Source organism: Natator depressus, chromosome 3 (assembly GCF_965152275.1).
Source record: "Natator depressus isolate rNatDep1 chromosome 3, rNatDep2.hap1, whole genome shotgun sequence".
Taxonomy (NCBI): Eukaryota; Metazoa; Chordata; order Testudines; family Cheloniidae; genus Natator; species Natator depressus.
This window is the reverse complement of record NC_134236.1, coordinates 205,046,907-205,061,570: the sequence shown is the minus strand read 5'-3', so window position 1 is coordinate 205,061,570 and position 14,664 is coordinate 205,046,907. Positions and strand designations below refer to the sequence as shown.

Genomic DNA, 14,664 nt, shown 5'->3' with positions numbered 1-14,664 from the left:
AGCAGAGTTTCCTGTCTAGCATAGTTTTTTCTGCTCTTATTCTAATGATACCCACGTTCAATTACTACAGAAAAGAAAAGAATCAAATCAGAAACATCTGTAGTTTGCCATATAATTACTGGATCTTCCCCATGGAGACTGACCTTTGTAACACCGATACGAAGACCTCAAAGGCTAAATGACAGAGGATATTCACATGGTTTAAATGTATAACATGATTACAAGGAATTAAATAGGCACTGTTATTTTTCCATCTTGGTTTATGTTAACATAAGCGTGTACTCTATGATCTTACGTTTAATCTCTGTGCTCAGTATGTAGTAACAGAATTTACTCACTATTAGTGGATGCACAAACCACTGAAATGCAATGTTTTGATTATATAATAAAGTTGAATACTGTATTTGAGGCTATTATGCAGCCATTACTTTTACCTGTAATAGGGATCTTTTCTGCCAAGCTTTCTTCCTTGCTCTCATCTTCACACCAGCTTGTGACTTCTGTGTGTGAACACACAATAATGAAAACACATTTCAAAGCCACAATGATCAGACTGGTTTGTTCTTTTAAGCCCTATTCCCTTTAATTTTTCACATTTGTTATCTCTTATTTATTGATCTAAATTGTCCATTACGGTTCTTAAAAGAGGAGCCTACTGTGAACTTTAGTCAAATATGATGCTACTGTGCCTCTGTGTAGCTTCCAGAGAAAGCAGCGAGCTAACCAAATATCTTAAATAATGTAAGTCCTGATGAGTTTTTTTTTAAAAACCAACAACAATACCCAAAACCTATAAACACTACAGTCTTGCCCAATAGTCCAAGAGCAATAGTATACATCACACTGGAAAATTAAATAGTTTAAATCTCCTCCAAGGGTCAAACTAGCATGAATTTAGGAGATCTAAATCAGTTTGTTTATGTTTGCTGTGTAAAGAGGACTGCATCCTAATTGCCTGTCGCTTTTAGTTTTTCATGTAAGGAATGCTCTGAAAGCATACCAAGGAAGTTACCATATTTTAGTCATTGCAAGAGACTACATTATATTACTTTTCTTTAGCTAAAGATATTAACCAACTTTTATAAACGCATTCAGTTCATAACTTCGAAAATGCAATGCAGCTTTTCTTGGCATGGATAAGAAAATGGAAGGGGGAAAAAAAAATAAAAAGCTATTCCCCAATCTGAGTTTATAAGTAAACAATACTTACCTAATTTTGATATGGCTAAATCTGTTTTATAAATGGTAGCCAGAGCTCAACACAGGGCTTACATTTCTAATTTACATTTAAAAAAGAAAAATAGAAATTTAGTCATTATAGAACGTTCATTTAAAATAAGTGAACAGAAATAATAATTACTCCTAGTGGACATTTGAGAATGTTGTATTACCCCAAGGTAAATACAAAAAAGTAATTTGTTAATTCATCAGAACTGCAGTAATATACACAGTTTTCTACAGACTTTGGTATTATATTTTATAAATATACCTTGATACACTGAGAATGACAATAACTTTGAATGCATTTGTTTTTGTGGATCTTTTAACATTAGTTACCTTGTTCCCTTGTACCAATGCTGTCAAGCCATTGAGCGTGTTTTGTGTGCTTTATTTCACCCTTGTCATTCAGAATTGATGGCAAGCAGTAAGGTGATTCATTACTATGAATAGATGACCTATCACCACGCACTTCCGGAAGGATCTCTCTCAATAACAGAGTAACCTACAGCATTTAAAATAAATAAAGTAAATAAATACATAAAAATAACTGCAGCACGCGATTATCCGTAGCCTCAGAACTACATTCTTTTTCAACATAAATGTAGGTTAATCTTTACTTAACAATCTAATCTGTTACCAAGATATTTATTGTTAGATATTAAATTATCTCTAAGTTAAATTGTTGTTACTTTACTTCATAGTTTAATTTAATTCCTAACACAAACTTACAAAGACTTTTTTTTTTTACACACATTTTTACATTTTTTTACATTTTCCAGAAATCATCAGTGTTCTCTCATTGATGAGTTACCCACCAAGGAAAGAAAATACAGTGTGCCACCACCTATGCTAGGCCAGAAACATTGTTACAATATTTTTAAATTTGTTCAGACTAACTGGGCTTTGAAGCATTTTTCCTCATCCACTCTGGCCAGGCAGGCCATGCCTGGAGTTCACCTAAATTTGTTTAAACCACAAGTAAAGTAAGTTTAGGTAAAACTATACCTAACCCAACGTGCTTGGGGCTGAAGGACCTGAGCCAAAACCCACGGAAGTCAATGGGAGTCTTTCTACTTATTTAAATGGCCTTTGGATCAGGCTCTAAATGTACGGTATTATTGATTGTCCCCAGACAGTTTATTCGGTCTTGTGTACTCTCATGCATTTCAGCAGCATCATTCATACCTCTACAGTTAAGGATGTATTAGCTTTCTTTTTTGCTTTTTCTATCTTTAATTAAAACCTACATTTTCCCAGAAGGCTATAATTGCTATAAAGCACAGCTCCAAGCTAAAAGCAACTAGCAAAGTTCTAGAAACAAGTTTTGCACTTTCTCAAAAAAATAAGTTATTTCTGAGCATTTAAAGCTTTTTAAAATAGAAATTACATATTTTTAATTTTTGGTTGTAGAACTCAAAAATGGATTTTATCCAAAACTTAAAATCAAGTACACAACACATTATATATATTTATATATATATATATATATATATATATATATATATATATATATATATATATATACACACACACACACACACACCCCCAAGCAAATGACAGTTTAAAAGAAGTATTTTCAAATGAACCTTTTATCAATATACAGCATTGTTTCCATTTTTTTACTTCCACCAGCTGTTAAGGATTTTTATTATATAGTGTGCAAATTAGGGGTCTGATTCCGCAAATCTTACTCGATTCAAGCTCTAATTATCTAATGGTTCAATAAATGAGGCAGCCTCCAAGGATCTGGACTGATGTCTCAAGGAAATAATCCTAGATTTTGTGACTTTCTTTATATGTTTACCTGTGAGAATGGAATGGCTCCAACTGGAATCATTCAGGTCCCATAGGTAAATATTACTCATTTGCTTTTTTTCTTAATCCGCTATTTACCCAAGAGACCACAATGGCTCTTTCTGAGTCGTAAGCAAATAACTTTCAGTGAAGGTTTCGTTTTGTTTTTCAAATTGACCTCATGCACAGGATTTCAATACATGAAAATAAGAAAAGCACATCAACAAAAATCAGGGAAATTCTAAGCAATTGCTTTTTGTTAATGTTAAAGATAAATTAGGTTATATAGCCAGGGTCACAAAATATTTTTATTATTGAAAAGACAGACTTATTTCCAATTGAGAGTCCATCACAATGCAAATCTAATGTAGTATATCAGAAGCAATTCAACGGACATAACAAAGGCTCTACTACTAATATATTTTATGCTGTTACTGATGGACATGTGCACCATCACAAATTCTAGGCCAGAAGGGACCACGGTGATCAACTAATCTGACTTGTATAACACAGGCCATAGAACTTCCTCAAAATAATTCCTGGATCTTAATGTTTAGAAAAACATCCAATCTTGATTTTAAAATGGTCAGTGATGGAGAATCCACCATGACCCTTGGTAAATTATTCCAATGGTTAATTACTCTCACTGTCTAAAAATAAATACATTAAAAAAAAAGTATGCCTTATATCTGGTCTGAATTTGTCTACTTCAACTTCCAGCCATTGGACCAAGTTGTATCTTTCTCTGCTAGATTGAAGAGCCCATTATTAAATATTTATTCCCCATGTAAATACGTATAGACTAATCAAGTCACCTCTTAACCTTCTTTGTTAAGCTTAGTAATATTGAGCTCTTTATCCCTTCTCACCCTGCCTGCCTCCCTCCCTCCTCCCTTCCCCCCCCCCTCCCAACCGCCAATCTTTTTCAGAGTCATTGCTTTCAGGGATAGAGTCTCCCATCATAGAAGTATGGTAGGTTCTTTGTGCCTAGATGTATACATTTAGCCATAGGAAAACGTATATTGTTTGCTTGTGCCCAGTTTATCAAATAACCCAGATCAATCTGTATCAGCGACCGGTCCTCTTTATTTACCACTCCCCCAATTTTTGGGTCATCTGAAAGTTTTAATCAGTGATGATTTTATGTTTTGTTCCAGGACACTAAAAAATATTAAATACTGCAGGGCCAAGAACCAATCCCTGTGGGACTCCATTAGAAACACTCATTGAATGATGATTCCCCATTTACAATCACATTTTGAGACCTCTGAGCCACAATTTAATGTGTGCCATGTTAATTTTAGATCTTTCTAGTTTTTTAAAGTCAAAATGTCCTGAGTACCAAATCAAAAGTATATTACAACACCTTAATGTTCATCAACCACACTTCTAATCTCATTAAAAAAAATAGATATCAAATTTGACAAAATTTATCTGCCATAAACTCATGTTGGTTGGGCATTAATTATATTAACCTCCTTTAATTCATTATTAATTGAGTCCCGTATCAGCCACTCCATTATCTTGCCCTGGTTAGATGTCAGACTAACAGGCCCATAAATTAACTACATCATCCTGTTTACCCTTTTTAAATATTGGCACAACACTAGCTTTCCTCTGGAAACTTCCACATTCGTCCAAGACTTATTGAAAATCAACATTAATGCTTCAGTGAGCTCCTTAGTCAGCTCTTTTAAAACTCCTGGATGCAAGTTATCTGGACTTGCTGATTTAAAAACATTTGCTTTAGCAGCAGCTGCTGCTTAACATACTCCTGAGATAGTAGACAAATGGAAAGAGTGTTATCATATGATATAACTATGTCATCTATTTTTTCCTCAAATGCATAACAAATATGTATTGAACACATCAGCCTTTTCTGCATTACTATTAATCATTCTACCCTTTCCATTTAGTAATGGACAAATACCATTCTTAGATTCTCTTTGTTCCCAATATATATTTCTAAAAATTCCTTCTTATTGTCCTTACCTCAACTGGGCATAGATTTCTCATGCCCTTTTACTTCTCTTATCAATTTCCTACAATTGCTAACTTCTTATTTATATTCAATTCCCCCATTCTTCCATATGTAAATATTATATAATTATTTTTTGTAGCTGCCTTCATTTCCCCTTTAAACCAGGTTGGTTTTTTTTTTTTTTTTTTTTACACTAATATGGCCTTCTTCCTTCACTGTGACTTTTTGGGCCTCTAGTTAAGTATTGTTAAACCATTCCCAATTATCATTCACAAGTAATAAATGGAAACTAAGTATTACATTTAGGAATCCAGATAAAATGGGATGGCTTCACATCAGACATCCCACAATGACATCCCAGAAAGTACAAGGGGTGATGTCTGGATCAGCAGGAACCAAACTCTCACACCCTTATTAGGGTCTCCAGCATGTCTGGAGAGAGGCCTTCTTAACCAAAGTCTGGTAGGATCTACATCAGGCTAAAAAGATGGCCCATGTTCTAAAATAAGCTGCATTGGTCCTATATTTACTGGAGTGTAACTGAGCATGAAGAACTCGATCAGAAATACTTTCTGAAAGTTCCTTTCATAAGTCAAACCCTGAAGTTTCAAGTTCAAGATGCCCTCCCCACCAAAAGAAAAAGACAGGGAGAGTCCCATCCGAGGAAACACCCTACAACTAGCCCTAAAGCCACAAACGGAGCATCAGGTATTCTCAAAGTATATGGCAATGAAAGAGGAAACATCCATGGGAGGGGACGGGGAGAGGGAGGAAGAGAAAGAAATGGATGGTAAGACATGGGGGGCAAGGGGAGAGTAAGAAGAGAGAAAGGAAGCAATCCAGGCAACACTACAGGCAGGAAGGAAGAGGGAGACTCCACAGCTTTTTGAGTGGAGACCACCACATGGAGGGACTGGACAAAGGTAACCTAGGGTTGGGGAAAGAGAAGAGAATATGCCAAAACAGAAGGTCACGCCATCTGCCTTCTGAAGATGCTAGAAGGGAAATTAGGTTGACTGGTCACAGCCAAACACTTCTGAGACCATCAGGCTTGTTGAATGAGGAACTGGCTGATTGTGTGATGGAGGTTTACAGAGACTGATGGGAATCTCCTTAGGTTCAGGATGCTTATTTAAAGCATTCCCAACTCTGCCCATGGGGTTCCTCCACAAGTGGATTTATGTGCACGTTTGGAACACTGATAGGGCTTTGCATGCTCTTGGATGTTTTAGCAATGCTGTGACAAAATATCACAGTGTAATACATGGAGCCAGCAATGTATGGTTTGGTGGAATCGTCATCTGTCAGCACAGTAAATCTTCAAAAATGGCCTGAAAACTGTATTAATCTTAAAGTGCTAATAATTAAGAACCCTAAGTGCACATAATGGACAAAATAATTAAATCACAACTCCACCTGGCCTCTCTTTGTCCATTTGGGGGTTCTGAGTGCAAATATTTGACTTTTTTCAACACGCAGGTATTTGTACTTCAAAATGCAGGTGCATGTGTAGAGGCGGAATAAACATTTAGCATAAAATGTGTTCTAGTCTAAAGAATTTAATAGCAGGTAGTTTAAACATTTCCAGGAATCCAACGAGCTTCAATGTATATGTTTTATTTAATGAGCTGTGTGCCTTTGTATATTATCCTTATTTATATAGGCTACTTCGTGGAAGCCTATTGTCCTGAGCAATTTCCTTGTAAATACGAGGTTTCCAAGGTAAATCTATCCTGAAGATAAATTCCCTTGAGAATGTATCCTGATTAGTAGGTCTAATACAAAAATAAATGCATGCACACATGGGTACCAGTGTAACACAACAGCAAACAGATTATAGTGCATATGCTGAGCAATAAAGTGCTTATGTTACTGAACTCCAGATATAAATCCTTTTTTCTTTACTATCTTTATTCAAATTCTCACCTGATTGTCATCATACATTCAATGTTCTAGCCTCATTGCAATCTCTTCCCCATTGCTATAACTAAAGATAAAATGTATAAGGGTAGCTCCACAAATATTGTAAATATATTTACTATCAGTTCAAAGATACATCCCTTGACTGGGTCTCTTGCTCAGGAAAAGTGCATTGCAAGTGTGAAAGCCAAACTATTTACCCATATTTCTTTTAAAAGTACAATTACCTTGACTACAATTTAAAATAAAGATCCAATGTACCAAAATATTATACATTGTTGTTTGGGCCATGATTTTACTGAAACATTAAAAAAAATATAAAATCAGTTACCTCTGGAAACTGCTTAAATGAGGGGGGGGAAAACAAGATTTGTATATTATTTGTTCAGTTTATTTTTTGAGCTATGAACTATCTACAAAAAAAAGTGGATTAAAAATCTAAATCCGATTAACCGTTCATAATATATCTGCTCTCTGTGATGTGCAAAGGGCTGATTTTTGATTGTGGATTCATGCAAAGAAGTCTTGTTACAAACTCATAATTTAAAGGTAGAGAAGAGTGATACCCTGGATGACAATAATGATCCATCTCCTCTTGAGGAAACAGTACGGTTTAGCAGATAGGGCACAGGTCTAGGAGTCAGGAGACCTGGGTTCTGTTCCTTGATCTGACACTAGCCTGCTGTGGATGCTTAGGCAAGTCGCTTTGTGTCCATTTCCCCATCTGTAAAGTGGGGATAATGATTCTCACCTTCTTCTGTAACAAGCTTTCTAATCAACAGATCCAAAGCATTACATAACAGCTATGTATACATTTTAAAAAGTCACCACAACATACAGACAAATGCCTCTGTGTCCTTGCCAGCAAGTACAGAAATCCTCAGTCACAGATGGAACCATCAGTGCTCTGCTGCACAGAGTGAAAACCACAAAGGGTCTGAAAGTAACTACACTTTCCCTGCAGAGGGTGTGCAAGAGCCCCAACTATTACTATGGCTCTTGGGCTCAGTGACAGCCCAGCTGCCGCACAGCTAGTTCAATCCAAGCTGCCAGGCTGGGGCGGGGGGGGGGGGGGGGGAAGGGGGGCGGATTCTATTCTTCTATCCCCTTACAGCCTCTGTGCAAAGCCCATTTACTCAAGATTTGTGGTAGGATTGGTGGGGGCAGTATCTGGTCCATCAAACTGCCAGCTCTTTTTACAGGGAGCTGGTTTATAACCATATATATTAAAGTTTTAAAAGTGTACACAATGGCCTTGTTTGTAAAATTGTCCATATAAATTTAGTATACCAAACATTACAATACTATTTTAAGAAAGAAAAAAAGCTATCACTCATGATGAAAAGCTATTAATCTAGAGAGACTGATGGACAGAGAACAATGAGATACAATGGGCTTGTGATTATTTTTTTTCCTGGTTTCACTATAGCACATCTATCTAATTTAAAATATGGATTTTGTGAGGCCGGGGAATACTGATGCCCTACTGAAAATCTTGAAGAAATTCTTTAAAATACTTTATTCCATGAAGAAAATAAATGGAGACCCCTCTTTCTTCTCCCCAACCACCCTTCAACTATCTCAGAGTCTGATTAAGAATGGCAATTTTTTTCTGACATTCTCGGGGGTTTTTTAATAAAAGAAAAATGTCAGATAGGGTTAGTGACTTATGTTTGTTTGTTTTTTCCTCCAGTATGATTTACTATGTAGATATTGCCACTGATTTACACATTATATATTTTTCTTCTGGTGAGATTACAAACAAATGCATACACATTTATGAATAGATAGTACATGGAACAAGATAAAGGTCCTGAGAACACAACAGTAAGTGGTTATATAATTTGGCATTTCTTGATTCTTGCAACTTTAAAGTATTTATTTTTTGGTATGGAATTTCCTGGTGTTTCTTTTTCAAATGAAAAAAGGATAAGACAAAAATGTGATAGCTGATAAAGCTGCAGCTTCCTTGGGGCTTGTCTAAATAATTCTTACACTACCTGAACCATAATGGTTTAGAAACTGGTACAGGTAAAGTGGTACAAGTGGCCACTGCTATACTGGTATAATGGTGCTTATACGAATATCGCTTATTCCTATAAACGTATGCATATTTCTAAATAGCTGCTATCAGTGCACAAGCGAGAAAGGGAAAGAACAAAGAGTGAGATTAAACTTTCACAGTAGTGATCATTGATCACAAGAATCATAGTAGGGGAGCATTGTGACAGCTGAAGTCTATTTGTAAGTCTAAACAGGCTTTGAAAAAAAGATTTTTTTATTTCTATTTTTCTCCAAAACCTCAGGCTGTAGCCACAGACACACATTCGCGTGCACACACACGAACAGTTTGATTACCAGTAAGCAAAACTGCTGAATGATCGTAAGTGCTAACCTGGCCGCCTTGTGCATTTTTTTCTGAAATCAGTAAAGTTCCAAACATCTCTTTTACTTCTTCCTTCAACAAAACATGGTGTTTTTTCAAGAATAAAATGTGTTTGCACAAACGTTCCCATAACATGGCAAAATCCAATGGCAGGTCACACCTGGAAAACAGACATACATGCAGTAAATACGACAGACACGGTGTGCCAATAAAATATAAAATCAGCCCACACTATTCATATCTTTTTGTTTAGTGCCATATAACCAATGAGATATTAACTACTTTTTATAAACTCAATTTGTAATATCGTCGCTGAAAGTGGAAAAGAACATTTCTGTGTCTACAGACTTTGTCCCTTTACACTTGACAAATCCTTGCCCTCCCCGTCCTACAAATTTAGATGAAATGAATGTAACTCCTTTTATTCTGATTACCTCTTCCTTCGTGCACTCACATAATCAATGTTGTTGCCACAGTCTGGGTACACTTAATAATACACTACATAGAATTATCAGAGATGATTAAAAATACAGTATAGTTGTCAATGTGCATGACAGTGTGATGCTTTATTCAGGATTTATTGAGTTTGTTCACTAACGTAAGGCTGCAGGGCCTAGGACCTGAGTTCGCAGAGCTTGGGATAGCTGACTTTCTCACAGTCCCTCTGGGAGGCCATGCAGAGCCATAGCCAGGGTGGACCGTGGAGAATAGGCGCTGCAGGAAGTACAGCCCAAGGGACCCAGAGTGACAGTATCATGCAGCCCTCTGATTGGCCAGCAACCCTATTTAACTCTGGAAGGTGCCCCAAGAAGTTTGCTGGTCAACACCACAGATTTTGGGCCTGGTGCAACTCCAGACCTCATCTGGTCTCCTGATCAGTGGTCTCTGATCCCAGCCTGACCCTGACTCTAGCTTAGTACTACCTCTGATCCCCAGTCTCTAACTCCAGGCTGACTCTGATCCGCATTCCTGCCTACCAGTTCCAGCCTGGTACATATAAGAACATAAGAACGGCCATAGTGGGTCAGACCAAAGGTCCATCTAGCCCAGTATCCTGTCTTCCGACAGTGGCCAATGCCAGGTTCCCCAGAGGGAATGAACAAACAGGTAATCATCAAGTGATCCATCCCCTGTCACCCATTCCCAGCTTCTGGCAAACAGAGGCTAGGGACACCATCCTTGCCCATCCTGGCTAATAGCCATTGATGGACCTATCCTCCATGAACTTATCTAGTTCTTTTTTGAACCCTGTTATAGTCTTGGCCTTCACAACATCCTCTGGCAAGGAGTTCCTCAGGTTGATTGTGCGTTGTGTAAAAAATACTTCCTTTTGTTAGTTTTAAACCTTCTGCCTATTAATTTCATTTGGTGACCCCTAGAGTTCTTGTGTTATGAGAAGGAGTCAATAACACTTCCTTATTTACTTTCTCCACACCAGTTATGATTTTATTGACCTCTATCATATCCCCCCTTAGTCGTCTCTTTTCCAAGCTGAAAAGTCTCAGTCTTATTAATACTACAACCTCTTGTCTCCTGTCTCCAACCCTGGCCTGACTTTGACCCAAACTCTTGTTTACTGAACCCGGCTCTAACAATTCCTCCGACCCCTGCCCACCAACTACCATCCCTGATGTGTGGACCCCAACCCAGTTGTGACTGCTAGGCCACACCATGTATGCCCTGGTCTCTTACATCTTATTTGGCAATTTGCAAAATTCAGTGTTCCATAATAGATCTTCCAGTCATTACTATAAATTAGCAACATTCTATTACACTGATACACACTTTACAAATATTCCTAGTCACATGGTATACTGGATTAAAGGTAGTGCTGCGAGCCAGGAGGTCTTGAGTTCTGTTTCCCTTCTGCAACTATCTGGTCCTAATAATACTTTGCTTAATCTACTAAACAGCCCGATAAGGAACACTTTTTTCTCCAGCAGCTTTTTCAAAATCCACACTTATGGGGATTTTTCACCAAAAGTGGCTTTTCAATTTTTCACAACAATCCAGATACTGAAAAATATTCCCTACTACATCTGGTAAAAAAATTATTTTAAAAAAATTGCTCCAATTCCGAAGAAGTTTCACAAATTCAAGAAGAAGTTTCATTTAATGCTATAGGTGTATTTTCCTGAGAAACAGCTTAGGAAATACTGCAATGATACATCAGTGCTCAGAGACGTATCTGTCTCCAAAGGACAACTAAATCCTGTGAAATGAATGGTACTTCACTGCTAATAAGTGCCCTGATCCTGCAAACAAAAGCATTCCTGTAACTTTACTCATGTTATATATTAGGGCATAAACATTAAGAGTAAGGCATGGGGAGGGAGTTCTGTTTTCATTACTGTGCCAGCAAATGATCTCTCTAATGAAACCTTCCCTTGCCTTGTGGCACGTGCATGAAAAGGAAACATTCTAGACTTCTACAATAGTATATACAAAATAATTAACCATTAAGGGTTCACAGTTACAATAAAAATCAGGGAATGCAAAAGCTAAAGATTTCCTTCAGCAATGTTAACTCAAGCACATGGCAGATAGAGTTGATTTTATACTATAGATTTAAAAACAAATTATAATAATATGTTAAGCAATTTAATTAGTATTTTTTATTTCTGTTCTTGCTTCAGGCCAGTAAAAGCAACATGACAGCATTAAATTTCTCTTGGGAAGTTACATTTTTTTATTTGAACTGTCCAACCTTTAAGGTCCATTCTTATAAAGTTCCATTTTAATTTCAATTTAGTTATCCCAGCCTCTGGATTAAGGGAATCAGGGATAGGCCTTAAATCCCAACCCACAACTGGGGAGGAGAGTACAAAGACTGGCCAATCAGGGAAGCCAGTGGAGAACCATGAATTTCAAATTTCCGTGGCTGGAATACAAAGCCTGAGTATCTGTGAAACATGATCACACATTCAAATAAACTCTGCTGGGGAGGGGGAGTGAAGGGGCATGAGTAAAAGGAGAAAAATGAATAAGGGACTTGAAGCTGGTCAAAAGTATAAATTGTGAAGATGCTAAACAGACCAACTGCTATCCCCCTCATCCCTTTTTTTCAAGTGCATACATCCTGCGCAGCACACAGGGGCAGTGAGTATATCTGAGAGTACACACTTGTAAATGTGCATGCTCAGTACCAAGTTTTAATATATGATCATAACTTTGTTTAATTTCAAACATTTTTTTTTCAAATCCAGCAAAGACACTATTCATCATTGAGGGCTATGTCCAATTTAAGTTTCAAATTTCAGTCAATTTTAACTGAGTCTAGTCTAATAAAGAAGTGCTTTGTTGTTTTTTTAAGTGAAAATAGTATTATTTCCTCTATTTAACTCAAAAATGACTGATTGAATTAGTTTGGAAACTGTGAGGAAAATTCTCCTTGGAACCAAGAGCAAACAAATAGTTTCATCCAAAAAAGGTGTTTTTATTCAGAACTAACAAACATATGAAAACAGAAGTTTATACCAGGAACAGTTTTGCAACATTTAATTCTAACTTTCACTACAAAGTGAATGTTTATAATAATGCACAATGTTTTCTGGGACACAAATAAATGCCTCTATGCTGGCCATATGTTTCACAACCTGGGCTCTCAACAGAATTACCAGTTTATCTGTAAGTATTGTATATGTATGTATCTTCCTTTTTAGAAAGATACTTTGTATAGTATTTCAGAAACAGAATATAAACCACACACTGAGCACTGTTAGAAGCAGCTGTGTTTCCCTCTTCTCTTCCTCCTCAGAAAGATGCATCTTTTGCATCTTTGTAAGAACCCTTATTTACTCCTCAAATTTATATCCCACATCCTCGTGGTTCCACACTGAACCACTCGCCTTTCAAACAATAAAGGACAACTATATGAGATCCCTTTGAAGTTTAATACTATTCCTCAATCAGCAAAAGGAGTCACTGTTGAGAAATTCAATCAACTTGCAGGCCGGGGTGCAGTACACTGGGAATCCAGTGCAAGTCTTCTCCCTGACAGTGCAGAGTCTATGATGACTAGGCAAACCAAAGAGCAATTTTTTGCTGTTGAAAGTCAGTCCACCTACCTTTCTAGGTTAGGGAAGTGTATATTTTAATGGTACATTTTGAAGTTGACCAGTGGATTTTAGCCACATATCTCTCGTTGATGCAAATGGAAGGCAGAGCTAAATCTATATAATGTCTTATTTAAAATGAGAAAAAACTTTACACTTAACATGTAAAAGCAAATAGGTGCACAACCATTTAGTGAGAAGAGCTCAACTGAAATGATTTTAAAAACTGACTAGTAAAAAAAAAGGCTTAATCTGCTAATTTAGAATGCTTGAATCACATGGCTGATATTGAAGTGTGTGTAGATCACCTCTTGGAATTCTGAAATTTTAATAGCGGCAAAGAGTCCTGTGGCACCTTATAGACTGACAGACATATTGGAGCATGAGCTTTCGTGGGTGAATACCCACTTCGTCGGATTTATACTCCAATACGTCCGTTAGTCTAGAAGGTGCCACAGGACTCTTTACCGCTTTTACAGATCCAGCTACCAGTTACGGCTACCGCTCTGACACTTGAAATTTTAATGTCACTCATAGGGTTTGACCTATATTCTGCTTTCTTTTCGTGACACATTCAGAAACAAATTCAGACAAAGAGTAAGAACATTAATTGTATGATTGCATTAGTATTGTGACTATGATACCTGGCTTGTTTTTCATCTGTAGATCTACCTCTGTCATTAAGTGTTTTCTCAGGTAAGAGGCATCCATTCAATGTGTTCTGCAACAATCCCTGAAGCTGATGAAGGACAACTGCTTCACATGCCTCAAGGTCTTCCTCTTTCAAATTGCCAGTTTGATTACAAAAGCTATAAAATAAAACAAGTGCTGCATGAAATGTTTATTTAAGCCCAGACAGACAGCTAAAATAGGTTTGGATATAGAATCTGCAATAATTCTCATGGTTTATGGAATAATAATCAGTAATATAATCTAGACATAAAAATGCAGCCATGACAATGTCTCTTGACAAAGACATAAAATAAGAGCAATGTAGTTAGAAAAAGATTTTTTTTAAAAAACCCAGGGATCAAATCCAACTTTTTAACTCCTTAATGCCCTTTGGCTGTGGATATTACACCTGAAAAATAATTATTCCCATGACAAGAAACACCACATGAATATTCCAGAGGAGCTAAACCAACCTATCAACCAATCTTTAAAAAGGTAAAGTTTTATATTGTTGATTATATCAAGATTAGTTCCTGCAATAACTTTTGTCACCTGACAGCCTTGTGAATCCTGGATGCAATAAAATATATCTACCAGCTATTTTTTGGAGCTAAAAGTCTGGATGAAAAATTAAG

At 36.8% G+C, this 14,664-nt stretch overlaps 1 protein-coding gene across 7 annotated transcripts in view; it reads right to left on the bottom strand.

The window, feature by feature from the left end:
- The window catches only part of KIZ (kizuna centrosomal protein), a 101,124-nt gene that overhangs the window by 30,230 nt on the left and 56,230 nt on the right, over positions 1 to 14,664 (bottom strand). For all 7 annotated transcript variants that reach the window (XM_074949742.1, XM_074949743.1, XM_074949741.1 and 4 more), the window contains 4 exons: positions 14,002 to 14,166; positions 9,312 to 9,462; positions 1,558 to 1,723; positions 435 to 500 (listed from right to left, as the gene is read on the bottom strand). In XM_074949742.1, the coding sequence (XP_074805843.1) occupies positions 435 to 500; positions 1,558 to 1,723; positions 9,312 to 9,462; positions 14,002 to 14,166 (548 nt within the window). The remainder of the gene's footprint in view (positions 1 to 434; positions 501 to 1,557; positions 1,724 to 9,311; positions 9,463 to 14,001; positions 14,167 to 14,664) is intronic.